At 43.4% G+C, this 23,467-nt stretch overlaps 1 protein-coding gene across 1 annotated transcript in view; it reads left to right on the forward strand.

Annotated features, from left to right (window-relative positions):
- COL8A1 (collagen type VIII alpha 1 chain) overlaps positions 1–2,782 on the forward strand; it is a 146,933-nt gene extending 144,151 nt beyond the window's left edge. Inside the window, exon 4 of the mRNA XM_008063301.2 lies at positions 451–2,782. Within this exon, the coding sequence (XP_008061492.1) occupies positions 451–2,360 (1,910 nt within the window). The 3' untranslated portion in view covers positions 2,361–2,782. The remainder of the gene's footprint in view (positions 1–450) is intronic.
- Positions 2,783–23,467: the final 20,685 nt, after the last annotated feature.

The following is a 23,467-nucleotide window of genomic DNA, read 5'->3' on the forward strand; positions in this document are numbered from 1 at the left end:
CGTGTGCACATGCACACACACACACACACACACACACACACACACACAAGCCTAGAATTCATGAGATGAAAATACATGTAAATGTCAAGTGATTATCTGAGTTAGCATTGATTTTTCTTTATACACCTTCGAGTTTTCCAAATTCACTGTAATGAACATGCCATCCTCTCCACAAGTCTTATACTTGGAAAAATGTTTCTTCATCACTTTTTAGCTTTTTTACTTAACCAATGTTGACACAAGCAGCTGCACATATAAGTTCTCAAAAATACCTCAAATACAGCAAAGAAATCATCAGCTTGATTTTTCTTTAAGTCCTGGAAGATGAGCGTATTATTCCTAGTTAATAGGCAAATGATTGTTATTTCATTAATATGCGGGATAATCCATGTTAATTAATCTGTCTGTCTCTCCCTCCCCTTCTCTCTCTCTCTCTTTTCTCTTTCCCAGTAGAAATACCATTAGCCAGCTTACGGGGGGAACAAGGTCCCCGTGGAGAGCCCGGCCCAAGAGGACCACCTGGGCCCCCCGGCTTGCCAGGTCATGGGATACCTGGAATCAAAGGAAAACCAGGGCCACAGGGGTATCCAGGAGTTGGAAAGCCAGGCATGCCTGGAATGCCAGGGAAGCCAGGAGCCATGGGCATGCCTGGAGCAAAAGGAGAAATTGGGCCCAAAGGGGAAATCGGGCCTATGGGGATCCCAGGGCCACAAGGACCTCCGGGGCCTCACGGGCTTCCTGGCATTGGGAAGCCAGGTGGGCCAGGGCTACCAGGACAACCAGGAGTAAAGGGTGATCGAGGACCCAAAGGACCACCGGGACCTCCAGGCCTTCAGGGTCCCAAAGGAGAGAAGGGCTTCGGGATGCCAGGCCTGCCAGGCCTAAAGGGTCCTCCAGGGATGCATGGCCCTCCCGGCCCCGTGGGGCTGCCAGGAGTAGGCAAACCAGGAGTGACAGGCTTTCCTGGGCCCCAGGGCCCCCTGGGAAAGCCAGGGCCTCCGGGAGAACCTGGGCCGCAAGGCCCTATTGGGGTACCAGGGGTTCAAGGACCTCCTGGGATACCTGGCGTTGGAAAACCAGGCCAGGATGGGATCCCTGGCCAGCCAGGATTTCCAGGTGGCAAAGGAGAGCAGGGACTGCCAGGGCTGCCCGGACCCCCAGGCCCTCCAGGGATAGGGAAACCAGGCTTCCCAGGACCCAAAGGAGACCGGGGCATGGGGGGTGTTCCTGGGGCTCTTGGACCACGAGGGGAGAAAGGACCCATAGGTGCCCCTGGAGTTGGGGGTCCCCCAGGAGAGCCAGGCCTGCCTGGGATCCCAGGTCCCATGGGTCCTCCGGGTGCTATTGGTTTTCCTGGACCCAAAGGAGAAGGTGGGATTGCGGGCCCTCAGGGGCCACCAGGTCTCAAGGGTGAGCCAGGGCTTCAAGGCTTCCCAGGAAAGCCAGGTTTCCTTGGTGAGGTAGGGCCTCCTGGCATGAGGGGTTTGCCAGGGCCCATAGGGCCCAAGGGAGAAGCTGGGCACAAAGGCCTGCCAGGGCTCCCTGGTGCTCCAGGGCTTCTCGGACCGAAGGGAGAGCCAGGAATCCCAGGGGATCAAGGATTACAGGGCCCCCCAGGCATCCCGGGGATTGCAGGCCCTAGTGGCCCCATTGGACCACCGGGAATTCCAGGCCCCAAAGGAGAACCAGGCCTTCCAGGGCCCCCTGGGTTCCCTGGTGTCGGGAAACCCGGAGTGGCAGGACTTCACGGCCCCCCAGGGAAGCCAGGCGCTCTTGGTCCTCAAGGCCAGCCTGGCCTTCCGGGGCCCCCAGGCCCTCCGGGGCCTCCCGGACCCCCAGCGGCGATGCCCCCGACACCACCGCCCCAAGGCGAGTACCTGCCAGATATGGGGCTGGGAATTGATGGCGTCAAACCCCCGCGTGCCTACGGGGCTAAGAAAGGCAAGAACGGAGGGCCGGCCTACGAGATGCCTGCGTTCACCGCCGAGCTGACCGCACCTTTCCCGCCGGTGGGGGCCCCGGTGAAATTTGACAAGCTGCTGTACAACGGCAGACAGAACTACAACCCGCAGACGGGCATCTTCACCTGTGAGGTCCCCGGCGTCTACTACTTTGCGTACCACGTTCACTGCAAGGGGGGCAACGTGTGGGTCGCTCTGTTCAAGAACAACGAGCCCGTCATGTACACATACGACGAGTACAAAAAGGGCTTCCTGGACCAGGCGTCCGGGAGCGCGGTGCTGCTGCTCAGGCCGGGAGACCGGGTGTTCCTTCAGATGCCCTCGGAACAGGCCGCGGGACTGTACGCCGGGCAGTACGTGCACTCCTCGTTTTCAGGATATTTATTGTATCCCGTGTAAACAAGAAAAGAAAAAAAAAAAAAAAAAAAGAAAGAAAGAGATTTAATAGAAGAAAAGAAAATGCACCTGACAAATGAAAAACATGAATTGCTTCGAAACATTTATATAGTTGGAAAGTTATATTTAAGTGAAAATTTGGACCATCGTGTACAAATAAAAACTAAGATGCATGTTTAATACTCTGCACAGCAGCTTGTAATTGAAAATGATGGGATAGATTTATGTATCAAGTACTGACACTCGGTTGTACCCACTGGAATCAGATTAGCTGTTGTATGTTATACGCTTCCACGATAACCTGCTTATTCAGATCAGTCGAAATATATCAGTATGAAAGAACATAGCTAATGAAAGTCACTCACTCATATTGTTTACTTTAAAATATTTATAAATATGCCTTAAAGAAATATCAGTGATAACAAGTACATACCGTATTTACTTAATTTCCTCTGTATTTGTGCAGATACTTTGACGTGGAATGTGGTGGGGGGAGGGGTCTGTAGTGTTACTGCTCATAATGGGAGGGGACTTTAGTCAAAGGGATGTTTCTCCTGTGTCAGATGCTGTGTTTTTTAGTAATAGGAGTCCTAGTCAGAGTCGTTTTTGGTGTCTCCAAAAGAACATGTGAACCCATCGACCATTTTGAATGGACTCAGTGCCTTCTCTGTATTTCGCACTGGGTAAGACACTTTTGTGGAGCATTACACAGTGCCCCACAAGGAGCTAACAAGCTAGCTGGGAGACATGAGTAGTGATTAACTCATTTATTCCTCAAGAGTTTCTATTTTTTTTTCTGTGACTTATTTTTCTTTTTTCTTCTGTTCACGTAATTTTCACTATGGACCATCTAATATAAACACCTGGAAGTTACAGGACAAAAATAACCCTTCCTCCAAGAACTTTCTGGTTTTGTGGAATGTTTATTTTGAACAGAAGTTATCGATTGTGCTTACATACATTAAAAATTCCCCTCCTTTGCCTACACACACAAACAACCACAGTGAGGTTTCAGTCATGAAGATACCAGTATTTTACAGTAGTTGTAAATGTGGAAGAAATTTCCCTGTGTAATATGTATGCAAATTGACGTGTCATCTGAAGTTCCAAAGTCAATTTCTAAAATCCAAACCATCTTTATTGGGGAGAAGGGTAGTTTCAGAATTACATAGAAAAAAGTTAATTTTTCTTTGAAAACGTAATTCTGAAATTTGAAATTTAAAAACAAATGTGCTGTTTCCAGGTGTAGGTGCTAACATTGTAGGAAAAGAACTGTTTCTTTGGAAGCAACCTGTGGAAGAGCTGTCTAGAATGTCAAGGGGCAACAACAGCTCCAGCTTTTTCTATCACCCTATACAGCACAAGTCAAGGATCAAAACAAGTTTGAAAAGGAGAAATAACTATTTCTCCAGGTCTTCACTTAGGCACATACTGCCTTGGTCATTCTAATCTGGTCTCAAAACAGAGAAAAGCCAATTCGAGTTTGCTATTAGCCTGCTGCTGGCACTATTAGCCACTTGGAGCAATAATGTGGGATTATGGTGGTGGAATCTTGTATCTTTTTGTCAAAATTAAAACAGTGAGGAGTTGAGGAGATAGATATAGATGAAAAAATACACAAATACAGTATAAAAACACATGGAAATGTGTCTTTGTCAAATCTGAATCATTTTTACCATCACAAAAATTCTTCTCTTGGCCTAATATCTCTTTAGGATACAAGCACCATTTCTTCTCGATTTTTAAGAGAAATTAATTAATTATCACAGGGTTTTTTATTCACTGCTAATTATATAACACATGTTTCCCATCAAAACAATGTTCTACCCAACCTTCATTTTCAAAGCAGACAGCATTTATGTAGTCAAATATCTTTTGTGTTGGTCTTGAAGATGCTGGTTTGGGGGCTGATGACCATGAAAACAACATGGACCACTGGGCTCCTTCTGCTAAATAGTTGCATTGAAATGGCTTGAAAGCAAGTCGAATCAGGTGATTTGTAAAATTGTATTTATCTGTACATGTATGGGCTTTTAACTCCCATCAAGCAAGAGAGACATTATCTCTTTAGTCAAAACCAAATTTCACTTTTCAAAATGTCTTCCAACTTATTTATTGGTTGTCACTCAATTGCCTATATATATGTGTGTGTGTGTGTGTGTATTATCAGGCATAGGCTTCTAACTTTCAGATGAGGGAGGAGCAAAATCTATGCCAAATACTGTGTATTCTACAATGGTGCTAATCTCATACCTAAATAGTACTCCACTTAATTTAAAAAAGAGTTTTAAATAATTAACTATGTGCCTATGTTTCCCTTGTAAGTGCTGCACATCATGTTAATACATTAGTAGAAAAGAAGATGAAACAACCACATGTTCTAAAGTCAAGGGATCATGCTATAATCCCTATTTAATTCAAAATCAACTAGAACTTTTCCATATGAAATGGACCAAACTGGCATTATTGTTATTTAAATACAGAATTTTAATGCAGTATGACATCCCACAGGGGAAAAGAATGTTTGTAGTGGGTGACTGTTCTCAAATATTTTACAGAATACAATGAACGGTGAACAGACTGGTAACTTGTTTGAGTTTCCATGATAGATTTGAGACTTGTCAATAGCAAATCATTTTTGTATTTAAATTTTTGTACTGATTTGAAAAAAGTCATTAAATATCTTTAAAAGTGTGTTTCTCATCTTGTTCATATCACTCAGCTGACACTGAACCTCAAGTTTTTAAAAAAATTCATAATTGTATTAATTAGCTGCTGAAATAGAGACCTAAAGTGAGCATAATTTATACAGAACAAGGTATTACTCTTTGACATAAGATTTCCTAGGATAAGCAGTCTGGGACTCACATGGGAGCTCCAATCAAGGGCCCAGGTTCCTTCTGTCTTGTGGCCCTTTCACCCGAGGGTGTTGTCCTCATCTCCAGAATACTAGTCCAGAATACTAGTCATCACAGTCACACTCCAGCCCCTGGGGGATAAACAAAGCTGGAAGGGTAGGGCATGCTTTTTGTCTTAAAGGACTCAGCTATTAAAGCAGCTACTTGAATCAATCCCTCCCACATCCCATGGCTCTGAATTTCATCACACTGCCACAATAAGCTGCAAGGAAGTTGAACATTTATTCTAGGTAATATGCCCAGGGAAGATCAGGGGTTCCATTAATATGGGAGAAGGGAGAATAGGTAATAAAGGACAATTAGCTGCTACATCTGTCACATCCATCCTAAAATTTAAAAATGGCCACAGACCTCTCTACACACACACACACACACACACACACACACACACACACACACACACACACCAGTCTTCAAATATTCCACTCTATTTCATTCTGCCATATGCGAGCCTGATATCTTGAGGGGATATAGAGGTGAGCAGAGTTACAGGGCAGAAGCAGACCTGTTTGAAAAAACTATGGGTCTTAATAAGCATCACTGAGAAGGAAAGAATTCTTTTGTGATGATTTATGAAGGCCAGCATAATCATAACCTATCATGTCTAAAATATTATACAGGGATTATTCAAATCATTCAGTACAAAAGTAGGTACCACCAGCCTATGGTTGGTTAACTTGCTTATTTAAACCATCAGGCAGGAAGCTCAAGAACAGAGCTTCCATTCCCATGTAACTTATTTCATTCTACAGCCAAAGATACTTCATCACAGTCATCATGTTGGCATACAATGTTGTTACAGAAGTGAATGGAAGGATAGATACCAGAAATGGAGGCAGGAAGGAATAAACATTTAGGATTCAGAATGCTGGACAAGCAGGGCAAATCTGTCATCACTATGACTGAAGAAAGGAATTCAAAACATATATCTTACTTACAGTGGGTATAGCATTCCTTTATGTTAAAACAAAACACTAACAAATAGTTCCTACTTTGTGTCTGACACCCTAAGCAATGTGAGGCATACAAAAGCAACAGAAAACATATTCCTTCTCCTTAAAAAATAAAATAAATATATCTTCTGCTTGGAGGATGCCAAGATGTTTATTAAACAGGCAAGTTATTTCCAAGAATAGGATGGCGTGATACCGACTGGATGCATACATGTTAGAGAATTTTAGAAGGAGAAAGATGGTTCCATGCTGCCTCTTCCTGGGAGAAGCTTCTCTGACTTGTCTGCCAGGTAAACTCCTCCTCACCCTCAGGGCACAGAAGAAGCATTACCTTCTGTTTAAACTTTCCCTGTTTTTTAAATTCAGTCGTTTTCTGCCCCACATCACCAACCTGCCTTGTACATTCTTCTGCTCCTTCACTTTTTCTGCTTTGTACATGAAACTCTTGTCTGTCTCCCCTATGAGAGTATAAGCTTCTTGAGAGCAGGTGCCTTATTCTTTCATCTTTGCATCCACGGCTCACCACAGAGCTGGTCCAATACTAGGGTTCAGGGAAGAATGAATCTCTCAGGGATGCTGGTGGGGGGTGGGGGGACATCCTTAACTGGATGTGAGATTAGACTGAATGGCAGGAAATCCCTTTCCACTCTGGCATTCCAAGATTAAACAGGAGCTAACTAAGGGATAAAACTTAATTTCATATTGCTTTCTAGAGAAGGTGATTTTTAAAGAAATGCAGAATTTGGATAAAGCGAGTGTGAAATTATCCCAAGAGAAATAGCCTCTCCTATGTGGAAGCCGGGTATATATGTGTTCTAGGCTAGGGGTGGGAAGGAAGGGAAAGAAGCTGAGATCAGGAAAATGGTCTGACAAGAACAGAGCATCTACCCAAGGACTAGTAAAGAAAACCAATAACTAGAGGAGGATCACGTGATGCAGTGCTTTGCATGTAGGGAAGAGCCCTTTCTATTTTATCTAATACATAATAGGAAACCATTATAGGCCCTTCAGTGCAAAAATGGTGTAAAGATAAGTATTTCAGAAAAATTATTTTGATGATTCTATGAAGTTGATACTGGAGAAGGGAAGATACAGGTAGCAAAACCAATTAAGGGACCAGAGCAGCTCTCATGCAGAAATGAAATGTTGGGTGACAGTGAAGAGCCTTCACAGGCCTCACAAGTAAGGAGGGTAGGGCAGATGGGTTCAGGTGTCAGGAGGTCAGGGTTTAAGAACTGTGTGACCACAGAGCTAGAGGAATTGAAATAAAGAACAATGGACAAATGGAAGTCAGTTGAAAGACAGGATTGAGTGTGAGGACAATACAAGATGACCTTATAAGAGAGAAGGAAACTTAACCCCACAGCAATTTCCTCCCGTTGATAAACTTGGAAGACAGAGATGGTGCCACCAACAGAAAAAGATAGTCTACTAGGAGTGCCCACTCCAGGCAGGGGACAGGAAAAGCACACAGTTGATTTACACTTGCTGACTTTGACCTGATGGTGGGTGTATTAGTTTGCTCGGGCCACTGTAACAGAGTAACACAGACTGGGTAGGCTTAAATGACAGAAATTTATTTCTCACAGTACTAGAGAAAATCTTGGAGAAGTCCAAGACCAAGATGCCCTCGGGGTTGGTTCCTTCCCTTGGTTTGTTGATGGTCATCATCTCCCAGTGTCCTCACATGGTCTTCCCTCTGTGTCCTAACCACCTCTTTTCATAAGGACACCAGTCTTTTTGGATTAGGGCCCACCCTTGTGACCTCATTTTAACTTAATGATCTTTAAAGGCCCTGGGTCCAATACAGTCACATTCTTAGGTACAGGGGGTTAGGGATTCAACATAGGCATTTGAGGGGTGGGAGACACAATTCAGTCCCTAACAAAGGGGGTCACCTGTGTCTCACAAGTGCATTTGCTAGGAAGACAAAGGATAGGTCTATACGCCTGGAGAGCAGGGAGAGAAAAGACTGATTTGAAATTAGTAGCCCCATTTGCAGACAAAAATAAACTGCTTTATAATTTCCACCTTTGTTACTGCAGGAAGTTAGTTCAACAAATTGTTTCATCAAAGATACAGCAAAGGGAAACATCCAATATAATTACAAATAAATTCCAAATATACAAAGCTATCATGGAGTTTAAAACAAACATGTTTTGCTATATTTGGGGAGTTTTCATTTTTAATGGTTCTTAATAATATTAAAATGCAAATGTGTATGATCATTCCATATCCTGAATAACAAAAGACGTGATGAAGTAGCCTTAGTGTTATTTATTTTTTAAATCACTCTTTCATAGAATTTTTTATGTTTTCTTTTATTTTCAGAACCAATACTTGTATCAGGATAAATCTGATTTTCAAATAGATTATTTTTTATAATGTCAAAATAGCTATTAATGAGTCTTCATATTAGAATTTTTTTTTTCTAATTCCTGGGGATAAGTGTAATGGAATTTATATCAAAGCGGGGCACATCATCCACATTAACAAGTGATTCAGAAGCATTTCGTGTGTGTTACTGAAACACAGGACCATCTAATCAAATTTTCCTGTGAGGCATCCAGAACCTTTCCAGAGACTTCTTTCTCTTTGCTATCTTACTGGAAGTAAAAATAGATTTTTGTTCGAATCAAAAACACTTCTAAATGAAAGTTTATAAATCTTGTGGAGATCCACATTTCACATGACTTGTTAAAACCACAAAGACCTAAAAAATTAATTTTGTAATGAGTACGCCAAGTGAGTTCTCATCTGACAAGTGAGTGGCTGGCAGCTAAGTTCACATCTGCTCTTTATTCGTGGGATGAGAGACACAATGGGAAAAGCTGATGGAAAGTCCACGGTTCTCCGCTTGCCTACTACTAATAATAGTTGTTTTTCCTTGCCGAAGATGATGTCGTCCTTGTTATTTGTTCTGCCAAACAAGAGTAATTTATAGAAAAAACCTGAGGGGAGGGCTCTGGTGTCCAACGGCCAGAGACCAAATCTCAGTGCCTCTATTTACCAGCTGCGATACCTTTAGCCAATTACTTAGCCTCTCTAAACTTCAGTTTTCACACCTGTAAAAAAAAGTAAATGGTAACAGTAACTACCTTCTACAGTAGCTGGCAGGGAGGATGAAGCAGGAGGGTGTGGGGTAGAGGGGTAGCCATTGCTACCATTTACTGAGTGCTAACTGAGTGCTACAAACAGCCCTAAGGATTTTTATGTATGAACTTAGTTACTCCTCATAATAACTCTGTTATTAGCTCCATTTTACAATCAAAGAAACCGAGCAATACTAACTTGTCCAAGAGCTAATAGACTACAATGCCAGGATTTTAACCCATATATCTAGCTTCATAGTCCATACTCTCAGCTATTACACTATACTGCCTCAAGGAAGGAGATAAAAGGTCTCAGTTATCTGTGAAGCAAATAACTGCCATGAGGGTTTGGGAGATGACAGAGTTCTCAGTTATTTCTGGATTATTGTCCTTACCAGAAGCAACAGAAATAGCCAGCTACAGGAAGACTATATTGACAGATGTTATGGTAACATTCCCATTCCTTAGGAGATATGAAGACAGCATGTTTTAAAAACTAAAGGGCTGGGTGTGGTGGTCCAGCATTTTGGAAGGGTGAGGTGGGAGGATTGCTTTAGCCCAGGAGTTCGAGACCAGCCTGGGCAACATAGCAAGACCTTGTCTCTACAAAACAAATTTTAAAAAGTAGCCAGACATGGTGGCATGCATCTGTAGTACCAGCTACTTGGGAGCCTGAGGTGGAAGGATCACTTGAGCCCCGGAGTTTGGGACTACAGTGAGCTGTGATCATGCCATTGTACTCCAGCCTGAGTGACAGAGACCCTGACTCAAAAAATAAAATTAAATAATAATTAAAAAATTAAGGGACCTATCTCATGCTTGTTAGGGTGACTACTATAGAAATAAGTAAATAAAAAAACAAGTGTCAACAAGGATGTGGAGAAATTGGAACCCCTGTGCACCGCTGGTAAGAATGTAAAATTGAACCACTGTGAAAACAGTATGGCGGTTCCTCAAAAAAGTAAACATATGATCTGGCACTTCTACTTCTTGGTATGTGTCCAAAAGTGTTGAAAGCGGGGACTCAAACAGATATTTGCATCATTCACAACATCTATAAGGTGGAAGCAAACTGTGTCCATCCATGGAGAGTGGCTTAACAAAACGTGGCATATAATAAAATGGAATATTATTCAGACTTCAAAAGAAGAACATTTTGATACATGCTATAACATGGATAAAATATTGAGGACATTATACTAAATGAAATAAGCCAGTAACAAAAGGCTTATATGGTTGAACTTGTATGAGGTACCCAAAGTTGTCAAATTCACAGAGACAAAAGGTAGAATGGTGGTTGCCAGGAGCTGGAAGAAGTGAAGAAGGAGGAGATTTTGTCTAATGAATCTAGATTTTCAGTTTTACAAGTTGAAAAAATTTCTGGAGATGAATGGTGGTGATGTGTATGTCCTTAATGCCACTGAAATAAAACCTAATACACTTAAAAATGGTGAAGACGATGCATTTTACCTGACGTGAATTTTATCACAACACACTTCTTAAAGTTAAAAAAAAAACTAGAGGGAAAACTACTTGTCAACGGCAATAAACCATAGGAGGTCACTGGACATGGCTTCTAGCAGCCTACCTTTCTTCCAAGTTCACCACAATGTTCACCAAATGGGTGAAGGGTCTAAGCACCACCACTACGGTGGTCCAGAAACCATACACCTAGCCTCTCCCAGGAGGGCTTCTGTACACCACTGGGGGAAGTGTCACTGACTGAGCCTCTGCTTCAGTGGGTGTTATCTTCTAGGGACCTTACCACCTGGCTGCTGGAGGCAGATGCTTCATTTTCGTCCAGTGACTCCAAAGTACAAACTAACAGGACTGGGTTTCCTGTTTTCTCTAAACCCAGATCTGCCACCTCCACGCCTATTTACTGGTTCTGAAAGTGAAGTTAAAAATCAGGCTTTTCTTTCTCAAGCTTTTCTTGAGCTCATGCGTGCTCAAGATTGAGATAAGCAAAAGTAAGCTCTAATTCAGCCACCTGACCTCACCAGGCCCTGTAGGGAGGAGGAGGTCAAATTGGATTGCCTGAGCTCGCGGGTTCGAGACCCACCTGGGCAACTTGGCGAGACCTCATCTCTACAATAAATCAAAAACTAGCCGGGCGTGGTAGTGTGCCTGTAGTTCCAGCTACTTGGAAGGCTGAGGCGGAAGGATCGCCAGAGGCCAGCAGGTCGAGGCTGCGGTGGCCGGGAGCGGCCACTGCATTCCAGTCTGGGTGAAAGAGTGAGACTCCAACTGAAAAAAAAAAAAAAAAAAAAATCATTGCCACTCTAGGCAGGGACCAGTGAAGGAACCTGAGCAGGTCTCCAAGGAACAAGGTCTCCCTCATGTGGCCAGCATGGAAACAGCAGCTCAACAAACAGGTTTCAGCGGGTTTTTTTTCTTTCTTGAATTCTGTGGGACAGGAATAGAGAGAACATACTGGGAATGGCTTGCCTTTGCTCCATGACATCTGGTACCACCGTGGGAGATCAATCAACAGCTGGTTCCTGGAATCATCCGGAGGCATCTTTATATACAGATCTGGCTGTGGATAATGCCTGTCAGCAGAGAGCCCAGCTCAGCTGTGGGCAAGTTACCTACATGTGTTCATTCCACGTGGTTTCTCTGTGTGGCCTACTTTGGGCTTTCTCAGGTGGGATGCCTGTGTCCCAAGTGAGCATTCCAAAGGAGCAAAGTAGATATGCACATGCACAGAGCTGTAAAGATTTCTGGCCTCAAAAGTCTTAGGAGACCATTTCTACCATGTTCTATTGGTTGAGGTGATAACGGTCTGCCCAGGTTCAAGGAAAGGGAACACAGTTTGCACAGACTCGATGGGAGGACTCTCAAGGTCACACTGTAAGAAGACTGCGTGGGATGGGAGATCCTGATGGCCATCCCTGGAAAACACAACCTGCCACACTGTCTACCTGGTTGTTCAAAGCCTCACCTGTGGCGGATACTCTCTGGTAGATATACGTGTGGGCCACAAAGATCCACACATTTTGTCTTCCCCAGATCTCTGTTATTGAGCCAAACAGGCTATCTTCCAGACCCTTCATCCAATCAACCACACCATTTATGACTGCTCAAGACCCTACATTTACAACTATCTCAGATTACTCTCTCCACTCAAAGGAGATGGATAAAAGCTTATACGGAAGCTCTGTCCGCTAGTATACTGTCCACTTTTGTCCTTTAGGGTCCCTTCCAGAGTGGACAACAGTGCAGTAGCTATCCATTTGCAGTTCCATCCACATATACCAAGCTTAACGTGTGGCTTCTGGAATTGCTTAGTGGATTGTGAGCACACAACCTTATAACATCCATGTACTAAAGGGCAGCACTGGTCATAAATTCACTTGATGTTCCATCGCCAAGTGCTCTGTTTCTACTAGGGCTCAGTATCATGCCCATAGCTGCTTTTCAAATGTTTTAGCAACAGAAGGCACGGCCTCACTTAAACATCCTAGGAGCTTGCACCACAATTCTCCTATTAGGACATGTCAGAGATTCCACAGAGCATCATTACATATCACCTTATACCTTTGGATATGTCATGTCACTATGGCCTAAGTAGTGGGTTCCTCTTGCCATACCCTGGACTTCCTGCTAAGCCCCCTTTCCTCTTGACCCAACTCAAAAATGGCAAACTTTGAGTCACCTGATAAAAGAATTAGAGCACTCTTTTCAAGTGTGGCGTAGACCATCTGTAAAATTCAGAGAGGTACACCAAATACTGTTTCTCTTTCTTAGTGGAAGATGAAAGATACAAAAACGTTTCCTTTACTTTGAAGGGGATACCCAGGCATGCCTCAGATCACCAGAATCCTAAAGATACAATCAACATTGCAGGCCCTGAACATTTGTAATATCTCTCCCACCCTTCAACATGTATGTATTTTACCAGGGCATCAGGAGTACTTAGCAGTTTCTGCACTCAGACCCAATTAATACTATGTCAGCAATACAATGGATCAAGGCAATGTTTTGAGCAAAAACCAGATACTCAGAGTCCCTTTGAACTACGAGTAGGACCTCCCAAAAAACAGAACTATTTTTTGGATGGCAAATGCCTCATAGTATAGACTTTCCCCACTAGGTAAGTGTTCTAGGAACCCATAGGCATCAGTGTACCAGCTAGCATTGTTGTAAGAGTCTGCATTTGACTTCAGCGAATTTTTGGGGGGGAGATTTCTTTCAACGCATTTGCCCATTTCATGATGAGTGTCTTACAAGCACAACTGTCCACACTGCACTGAGCGTTCAGAAGTTTTTGACCAAAAACAGCATGACCTCCATGCCCTATCCTCCCTATTCGCCCAATCTTGCCCAGAGAGACTCTTTTTTTGCTCTTTCTTTCTCTGAATAAAAAAAGTCCTTAAAGGGAAATGTTTTGCCAATGTGGAAAAGGTGAAACAAAAAACAACAGCAGCACTCAAAAGCATCAAAATTGAGTTCAAAAACTGTTTTGAGCAGTTGAAAAAGTGTCTCGATAGATCAGTACTTTGAAAGTGACTGAAGTTTAAACATGTAAGAATACATACATAATTTTTTTTTTTTTTTTAGTTGGAGTCTCACTCTGTTGCCCAGACTGGAGTGCAGTGGCATGCTCCCAGCCACCGCAGCCTCGATCTGCTGGGATCCAGCAATCCTTCTGCCTCAGCCTTCCAAGTAGCCTGAACTACAGGCACGTGCTACCACACCTGGTTAATTTTTTTTTTTTTTTTTTTGAGTTGGAGTCTCACTCTGTCGCCCAGACTGGAGTGCAGTGACCGCTCCCGGCCACCACAGCCTTGACCTGCGGGGCTCCGGCGATCCTTTCGCCTCAGCCTTCCAAGTAGCCGGAATTACAGGCATGCGCTACCACGCCCAGCTGATTTTTTAATTTATTTTAGAGATGAGGTCTCGCTGCCCAGGTGGGTCTCGAACCCGCGGGCTAAGGCAATCCACTCACCTCAGCTTTCAAAGGCGCGGGATTACAGGCTGAGCCACCAAGCCCGGTTTAATTTTTGATTTATTGTAGAGACGAGGTCTCACCAAATTGCCCGGGTGGGTCTCGAACCTGCAGCCTCAGGCAGTCCATTCACCTCAGCCTCCCAAAGTGCTGGGATTACAGACTGAGCCACCGAGCCTAGCCATAATTTTTTATAAATAACTTTTTTGGGGGGGTACCCCCTTATATATTATGACTGAGGACAGAAGAATTAGCCAGGCCTGGAATGCTCACAGAAAAGTATCCACTGTCTTGAGTTAATCTGAGCTCAGTCTTCCCAAGTGAATGCAAAATGTTTTTGATCTTCTTTCATCAGAGATTGAACACATTTGTCAGACCAAAGTCACATATCAAGTGTTAGTTGTGTTGATTGGTTCAAAGATACATTACCTGGCATAGATTCTATGACTGTGGATGCCTTTTGATTAAGTTTAGAGTGGTCCACCATTGTTTGCCATGGTCCACCTGGGTTTGAAGGGACCATACTGGTAAGCTGAACTCCTTGAACACTTTTACGTCTTTTAGGTTGGCATTAATCTCAACAGTTCCACTGGAATGAGGTATTGCTACTGATTTACTGTATTTGTCAAGGAGTGAGGCAGAAGGATGCAGTTTCAGGGACTTCCAATAGGCCCTTTCTACCCTAATGGTTCATACTTCATAGGTCAGAGGACCAATGTGCTGGTTCTAGTAGCTGGTAAGTACAAAGAAGGACCCCCCCCAACCTGGAATTTATTTATTTTAAAAAAGTGTATTTATCTTACATGTTTAAATTTCAGTCATCTTCAAAGTACTCTCCATTTGATGCAATACATCTATCAAGATACTTTTCCTACTGCCCAGAACAGTTTTTGAACTAGTCAATTTTGATGCTCTCTAGTGCTTCTATCATTTTTGTTTCACCTCTCCCACATAAGCAAAATGCTTCCCTTTGAGCACTTCTTTCATTCGGGAAAACAACAACAACAAAAAAGTCACTTGAGGTGAGATTAGGTGAATAGGGTGGGTGGAGTAAAGGGCTAATGCGTTTTTAGTCAAAAATTGCTGAATACTCAGCACAGTGTGGTCAGGTGTGCTCATAAATCATTCATCATGAAATGGACAAATGTGTTGAAAGAATCTCCAAAAAAAATTCACTGAAGCCAAATGCAACCTCTCACAACACTAGCTGACTCACTAATGCTGACGGGTTCACTAATGCTGATGGGTTCCTAGAACACTTCCTCGCAGGGGAAGCCTGTACTACAAGGGGCCCACCCCCTAAAAGATGGCTCCATTTTGGGGGTGTCCTGCCTCTTATATGTATCTCAATTACACACACAGCAACTGGGGAGTATGACCATAGGTTTATGGACTCATGGACCCTCTGGGAAGCAGATTAGAGCAAGGACTCTACACCTAGCCCCTCTATGCCCCATTCTAACAGGGGGTTATGATACTGTTTACATTTCCTGATATCAGTGTATTTCATCCTGTATCCAATAGCCCATGAAAGAGCTGGGCATTCCCCATTTCCCCAGCGTAGGCTTACTCTGAAAGATGGTCACATAGGTTCCTTTGAGAAAAGTATGGGTGAATATTGCATAGACTTGTGGTGTTGCAGGGGACTTCTTCAGGGGATCCAGGTTCTCTTTAATTGATAGGCTCTGGGTTTCTGAACTGGCTCTTATCTGGAAACAAGTCCAGAGATCATGCTGTGCCACTTCAGCAGCTGGCATCTGCCTTCTGTTTATCAGCTCTTGAGTTCATTGTTTTTACTGCTCAATGATTCGATCAACAACCTCTTATCTAGCCTGTCCCTGAGAAACCATGGTCTGTGGAACACCACAGTTAGCCTTCATTTCAAGGAATCCTGACTGGTTACTATCTCTACTTTGCTTCTGATGATTAAGTGCTGCACACCACCTTTGCTATTCTGAGATTCTATGGTACCTATTGACACGAGGGCCTCTTCTACTGTCACTTCTGGCCTGCACAAGACAGAACCATCAAGCCTCTCAACTAAGTCAGTACCTAATTACTACTGCAATCTTAGTGCTGCAGTGAAAGGATTGTCCCCTGACCTACCAGAGAACACAGTCAGCTGATAGGTCCTCTGGTTTTACAAAATAAATAAGAAGCCCACTGCTCTGAGCCTTCTGACCCTTTCCTTAATTGGCCAAGCCAGTTCTGACATCTCTATCTCATTGACTATAGATCACCACTGTGCCCAAGCTTCAGGTTGTTATCCCTATTGTGTGTCAGGCCTGGCTAGAATATCAAATAATTAGCCACTGGGAAATATCCTTGTATCAATAGCTCTCCTTTCCATCTTTATACACTGCTACTCCAATACTCAAGATCCATTACCTCACAAAATTATTGGTTCCTGCTGACATACATTAATCTATAGCTTTTCTTGTGAATAAGGAATTTTCTCTGATAGTAGGTGCTATACTTTCCACTCTGTCTATGCTGAGATATAAACCTAGTTACTCATGAAAAAGAAATGAAGGAAGGTGAAGGCAGAGCCTAAGACAACATGAACGTTATCTTTGTGGAGTGCTCAGGGAAGGAAGTGATCAGCATAACAGAAATGGTCTACCTCAGCTATAGGAAAGCTCAGACACAAGTCAAGGGAAAATGGAGCAGGGGATCAACAGTACTGCTTCAAAGTCATAATGAAAGGAGAGCAGCATGAAGAAAAGGACATGAAGACTTTAAAAGAAACAAAATATTTATATTCACATACGAATCTTGCCAGAAAATTCCACCAAGGAGCCAGAATTGGGAACCACTGCTGTAAATCATTACTGGACCTCAGAATGAATTGAGAAAACGTAAGTCCCAAGACAGGAATGACTTTATCATCCCACCATCTCAGTGAACTTGCAATGATGAGGTGACTCTGTTCCCATCAGAGGGCATCTCCTCCGGTGGCCCTGGATCTCCATCTGTTTCCCCTCTGCAAGGTCCTGACTCTTGTAATTATCCCCTCTTCCTGAGCACCAGCAGCACAGCCTTTCTTGGGACCACTCCTTTCTTGCTTCTGTGATCTCACATTTGCCTGGCTATGGTCTTCCCCCTGGGCTATTTTTTCCTGGGCTCTCGGGCCTTTCCTCCTATACCTGCCATCTTAGTAGTGGAGACCCAGGAAGCCTTTCCTTTCCTCTACCCTATCTCCCTAAACAATCTCATCCAGACTCTCTTCTCTTTACTTCCATTTCTGCTATCATATTCAAGCCACTGCTACTAACTGGATGACTGTAACAGCCTCCAACCTAGTTGCTCTGCCTCTACTATTACTACACATCTACCAGATTTTAAAATCTAAGCAGATCGTACAACTCCAAACCTGCCTCCAGTGGTTTCCAGCTTGAAATCCTTGTGATGGCAGAGAAGCTCTTCCAGGTATGGGCCCTGCCTCCCTCGCCAACCTTATCTCTTGCCACTGTCCTCCACTAACCCACCCACCTAGGTTGCAATGGCTGTTTATTTCCTTTATAGTTCTTTTATCATCTAAAAGTATTTATTCATTTACTTGTTGTCAATTTGTTTATTTGTCTAAGAGACAGGGTCATTGCAGTCTCAACCTCAAGCAATCCACCTGCCTCAGCCTCCCAAGTAACTGAGATCACAGGTACATGCTACCACACACTGCTAATTTTGTAGAGGCAAGGCCTTGCTATGTTGTCTAGGCTGGTCTTGAATTACTGGCCTGAAGTGAGACTCCTACCTCAGCATCCCGAAGTACTGGGATTATAAGCATGAACCAGGGCTATATTTTCAGTTTTTAAAGACTTGAATCCTTAGGTTTCTTTGACCTCTGTTTTCCTCACTATCCTCTTTCCAAATAATTACTACAATGTAATGGCAATGTTCCTTCCTCGCTTCCTTTCCTTTTTTTTTTTTTTTTTTTTCCCTGTACTGTTGTTACCATAGTCCAGTGGCTGTGGGTCACTTTTGGACACAGACCTAACACTGAGATTGTTATGAAGGGAATGGGCAGATGAGAAATCAATTTCTAGTAACTTCAGCAAATTACTTAATTCTCTGGGTCTTAGTGTCACCATCTATAAAATGGAGAGGAAAACAGTATAAGCCTGGAGCAGATGCTTTTTGTGCTCTTTAGCCCACTTTGAAGTCGGCCTAGCCATGGAGGAAAGCTCAGGGCACGCTGCCATCATCCCACCTCAAGCAAGCTGAGGTGTATCACTCTATTCTTCTGCCTCAGGGCTTTCTCCAAAGGCAGCACAGCCTGGGAATATCCACAAATTCATATCCCTGGGAACAACCCTGGCCAGTGGTAGATGGCAGTCAGCAGACAAATGACCTCGCCTTCTGTCTTTCATGAAGATAATTCTGAGGCACACCCTACATTATTTTTTAGAAGGTCTCCAACAGAATAAAGAGCCAGTTATTGCCCATACCAATAACCAGTTTAATATTCATCTTTTCTCCCTTCCTTGCCTCATTCTTCCTACCCTTATTACTGCTTCCTGAGATCACCTCTCAAATAAACTACTTGCACTCACACCTGTATCACAGGCTCTACTTTGAGGGGAACTCAAAATAAGGCAGAGACTGAATCAGCTGGGTCCTGGCAGGGAAAAAGTGACCTCTTTAAGTTGGATAATGAAAAATAACTTAGTAAAGGGAGTATTTATGAACATGAGATAGGGCTGGGGAAATGAGGAATGGTGGAGAACCCAAGGACTAGTAATGGTGAGTGTGGTTACCATCCCTACGTCTGGGGGGCAAAGGCAGTAAGTAGTTACTCGACTCAGAAGTATTATGAGGAAAAAACTGCTGAACTGGAGCTGCGGCATTCAATAAAGGGACCAGGGCTAGGACTAGGGTTCTTTGGGCACAATGCTGAAGGATGCACTCACGCTCAAGTTTGTCCTGGTGCCAGTCTAAGAGTGAGCACCTCTACCTGACTCACCCTAGTCCCAGTACAGTAAACCATGGAATTGTGATAATATGAATCAAGAACGTCTTAGAGAGGTACCTAGAACACACTACTGTTGTTACTGTTACCACTGTTATGGTCTACATGATGCAAAAGTTTGAATACGTGATTATGCTTCATGGACCCTCTCCCCCTCCAAAGTACATTTGTAGATGGGGTTTGTGGACGAAGACCCTCCACTCTAAGCTTTTTTCATTGTATGGTGAGCATTCACAAAACAGCCCTCAAACTTTTTCTCCCTCCCACTAATATGGTCCTTGTCGACCTTTTCACATCAAGGCATCCACAAAAAATGGTGGTATTTATATAACACTAGAGTGAAGAGATGCAGTTCCCCTCAAACTGAAGCAGCTGGTCCATGTGCTCTGCTTGCCCCAAAGACTGCATGGGTCAGTAATTGGCATACCCATGCCAGGTGGGAAGCTCTGCTCAAACCTATTATCTATCCTGCACAGTAACACCAAGATAACTTTCCTAAAACAATACTTCCATCATGTCCTTTGCCTCTAGTAAAAAAAAAAAACTGTATCTAGAATTCTTGGTCTGATACTCAATATTAAGTTAAGAAGGTGGAAGAAGCCTCAGGAGTCTCCTAATTTATTCCCTTTATTTTACAGAATCACAAAGTGAAGCCCAGCAAAATTAAATGACTTAGCCAAAGCAACATCCCAATCTTTCTGTCAGGGAACTATTATTCACCCTATCTATTTTTGCCCACTGACATTCATTGATAAGGTTAAGTTCAGGCACTAACTTTTTTATGAAGGCTTCTCCTCCGAACTTTAATAGTACTCATGCAGATAACATACAGTAACAGTGAGCAGAAAAAAAGTGCCAAGAGCCGTTTCAGCCTGAGCTTCCCTGAGTTAGATGAGATGATTAGATACAGTGCAGGATTTTACAACAGACTGATTTATAAATCAGGATGCCAATTTACTGATAATAGAACAGATAAGCGGATGTTACAACTTAGGTTGGCTACTTAATATAATATGGGGTCAGTAAACTTTTTTTCTGTAAAGGATCAGATAATAAATACATAAGGGCCACATATAGTCTCTGATGGTTTTTTTTTTTTCTTTTTAAGAAAACTTGTTTCTTTTTTTTGTAATTTTAAGGATATGGGGCTTTACAATGCTTTAAAAATGTAAAAATCATTAGTAGCTCATGGTACAAAACAGGTCATGGGCTACATTTGGCCCAAGGCTTATTGTCAGAAGGAAACATGACTTGGGTGGCGGGTGGAAGATCATAAGGTTGCTAGGTGAGTAAAACAATCAAAGTGAAAGTAATTTGAATTCAGTCAGACTGTCAACATATTTTAGTGTCTCCTCTGTGCCAGGCAGTTTTTGGTCCTAGGGTCACAGGGGTTGATGAGAGCGAGGCAATCAGCAATCCTAGTTCCCAAGGAGGTAATGGGGGAAATGGGTATGTGATAAGAGATGACTGAAGCATTTTAAATGGGGGAGTGACATAATGATTGATTGCTGTGTGAAGATAAGATGGAGATCTGGGACCAACATTGTAGCGAATGAATTGGTGACGACAGGTAAATGGTTAGATTTGTGATATATATTTCGGAGAGAAAGAGGGAGGGAGGGAGGAAGGGAGAGAGAGACAGAGAGAGATATTGAGATTCACCTCCCTAATGCAGGAAAGGCAGGGAAGGGGCACATGGCCTGGCAGTGCTTAACGAAATGATGACCCCCTTATCTTTAAATATAAATATATAAATATTATTTAATACCACAAAAATATATGTAACGTACCCATAAATTATAAAGCATAATTCATTGTATACTTATGAACTCTCCATCTTACCCTGAGATTGAACAATTACAACATTTACTTTTGGTCTCCTTTCTAATCTCATCCCCCTCACCACCCTCTCCCATCCAACCCACATTCTAAATTTCATATCTAGCATTCTCTTACCTGAAGATTGAAAAAACAGTCTGGGCTTGGTGGCTCAGCCTGTAATCCCAGCACTTTGGGAGGCCGAGGTGAGTGGATTGCCTGAGCCCGCGGGTTCGAGACCCGCCTGGGCAACTTGACAAGACCTCATCTCTACAATAAATCAAAAAATCAGCCGGGCGTGGTAGCGCACACCTGTCGTTCCAGCTACTTGGAAGGCTGAGGCGGAAGGATCGCCGGAGCCCAGCAGGTAGAGGCTGTGGTGGCCAGGAGCGGCCACTGCACTCCAGTCTGGGTGACAGAGTGAGACTCCGACTCAAAAAAAAAAAAAAAAGATTGAAAAAATACATTTTTTGCCTAAATAATTTTTTTAGTTGCTCTTGTATTTGAGCTTTATAAAAATAGCATCTGGAACTTGGTTTTTTTAAAAATCAGCATTAAGAGCCCAAGATACATCCATGTTATTATGTGTGCACATTCATTTACTCTGCTTGATGGTGTGACTGCACTATAATTTAACTTTCCATTTTCCTATACCAGCACATTTGGGTTGTTTCCAGGTTTTTTTGCTATCATTAACAGTGCTGCTGTGACTATTCTTTTTTAGTTTCTTGGTACACATACGTAGGAGTTTCCCAATGTACATATTTAGAATTGGAGTTGTTGGATCATAAAGTGTACGAATGTTCCCCTTTACAAGATGGAGACAAATTGCTTTTCCAAGTGGTTAGACCAATTTACACTCACATCAGTAATATGTCAGAACTCCCAGTGATGCACATACTCTCCACAATATGGTACTGCCAGACTGCTTACATCTGTTATTTACTGTTTGTCACGAAAAATATTATTTCATTGCAGTCCTCTTTTGTTTTTCTGAAATTAATAATAAGATTGAGCATGTTTTCCTGTTTCTTGTCCATAAGACTTGCTCTTCCACACTGGCATTTCTTATCTTTCCCTTCAAATAATCTATTCTAACAATCCACATCTCCTGTTATCTACATTTCCCACAAAAGGCACATTACCTTCTGCGATTATAGATTATTTTACATTTGCCACATTTATAACTAATATCTTCCCTTTGGGGGCGTTTAGAGTATACTGATAAAGTCTAGTCAGCAATGCATTTCTAAACCACCCATGAGTTGGGTGGGCGTCGGCAACTTTTCATATGGCTAATCCTATCCTCACCAGATTAAGGTTCCCCGTCATGTCATCTCTGAGGGTGTATCCTATTAGAAGTCTAGATCTTTATTCTCACAGGTTCTATCTCCCCTATTCTATTTGGTGACACCCGGAAGACGGAATCATCGCTTAATATATTTTGTGTGATATTTACCTCTCTGTTCGAAGACCGTCGGGACAAACATCTGCTGCAATTACTTTACAGCTTTCCCCTGCCCTTGGCGCCCAGCGGGTTTTCCTAAACTTTCCCGTACACTTCACGTAGGGAATGAGACCAGGGTCATTGTAGGTCTTTTACCTGTAATTAGGAAGCAATGGATTCCCTTCGTTTCACATATGTAGGAAGGAGGGGTCACAACTGAGGAGGAGTGGGGGAAACGACTCTCAAGTCTTAGGGCCACGAGCGTCCCGCCGCGGGCGAGCCCCTCCAGACCAGCCACATCTTTTGTTATACCGCATAAAAACAATAGAGCCTACATCTACTGCAAAGACCCGACGTTAATGATCATAAACTCTTGTGCACGTTTTCTAAGAGCAAACTTTACGAATCCCAAAAGCTGACACCCAAGCGAAAACACACCCACGTGTTCGGAGCTTCTCCCGCGGCACAAGTCCTTTGAAACCGAAGACAGAAATTGTCTTCGCATCGCTTCCCGCCCTTTCGACACAGTCTTACCGCCAATAATAAAACTTATACAGAAATGTTTTGAAAGAGATCACGAAAAAAGATACAAATGGTTTTGGTTTATATGTCTTTAGGGTTTGGAGAGATTTATTTGGCGTTTTCAGGCTGACCCTGCCCGTCCTCGCCTGTGTGGAAACTGCGACGAGTCGGAAAATGCCTGCGGGGGGGCGGGGCGCAGTCGTGACGTCATCGCCGCGGGGCGGAGGCGACGGTGTTCCAGGGAGGCTCAGCTTGCAGCAGCGCCGGTCACCCGGTTCCGACACAGCGCGTATCCCAGCCGCCCGCAGCCATCCCCGGTGGTCCGCCCGCGTCGAGTCCTGAGCGGAGATGGCAGACGATCTTGGAGACGAGTGGTGGGAGAACCAGCCGGCTGGAGGGGCCAGCAGCCCAGGTACCAACTCTCTGTCCGCCTCCTGAGG

The sequence above is a fragment of the Carlito syrichta genome, unplaced genomic scaffold (assembly GCF_000164805.1).
Source record: "Carlito syrichta isolate Samal-C Ts95f unplaced genomic scaffold, Tarsius_syrichta-2.0.1 Scaffold306732, whole genome shotgun sequence".
Taxonomy (NCBI): domain Eukaryota; kingdom Metazoa; phylum Chordata; class Mammalia; order Primates; family Tarsiidae; genus Carlito; species Carlito syrichta.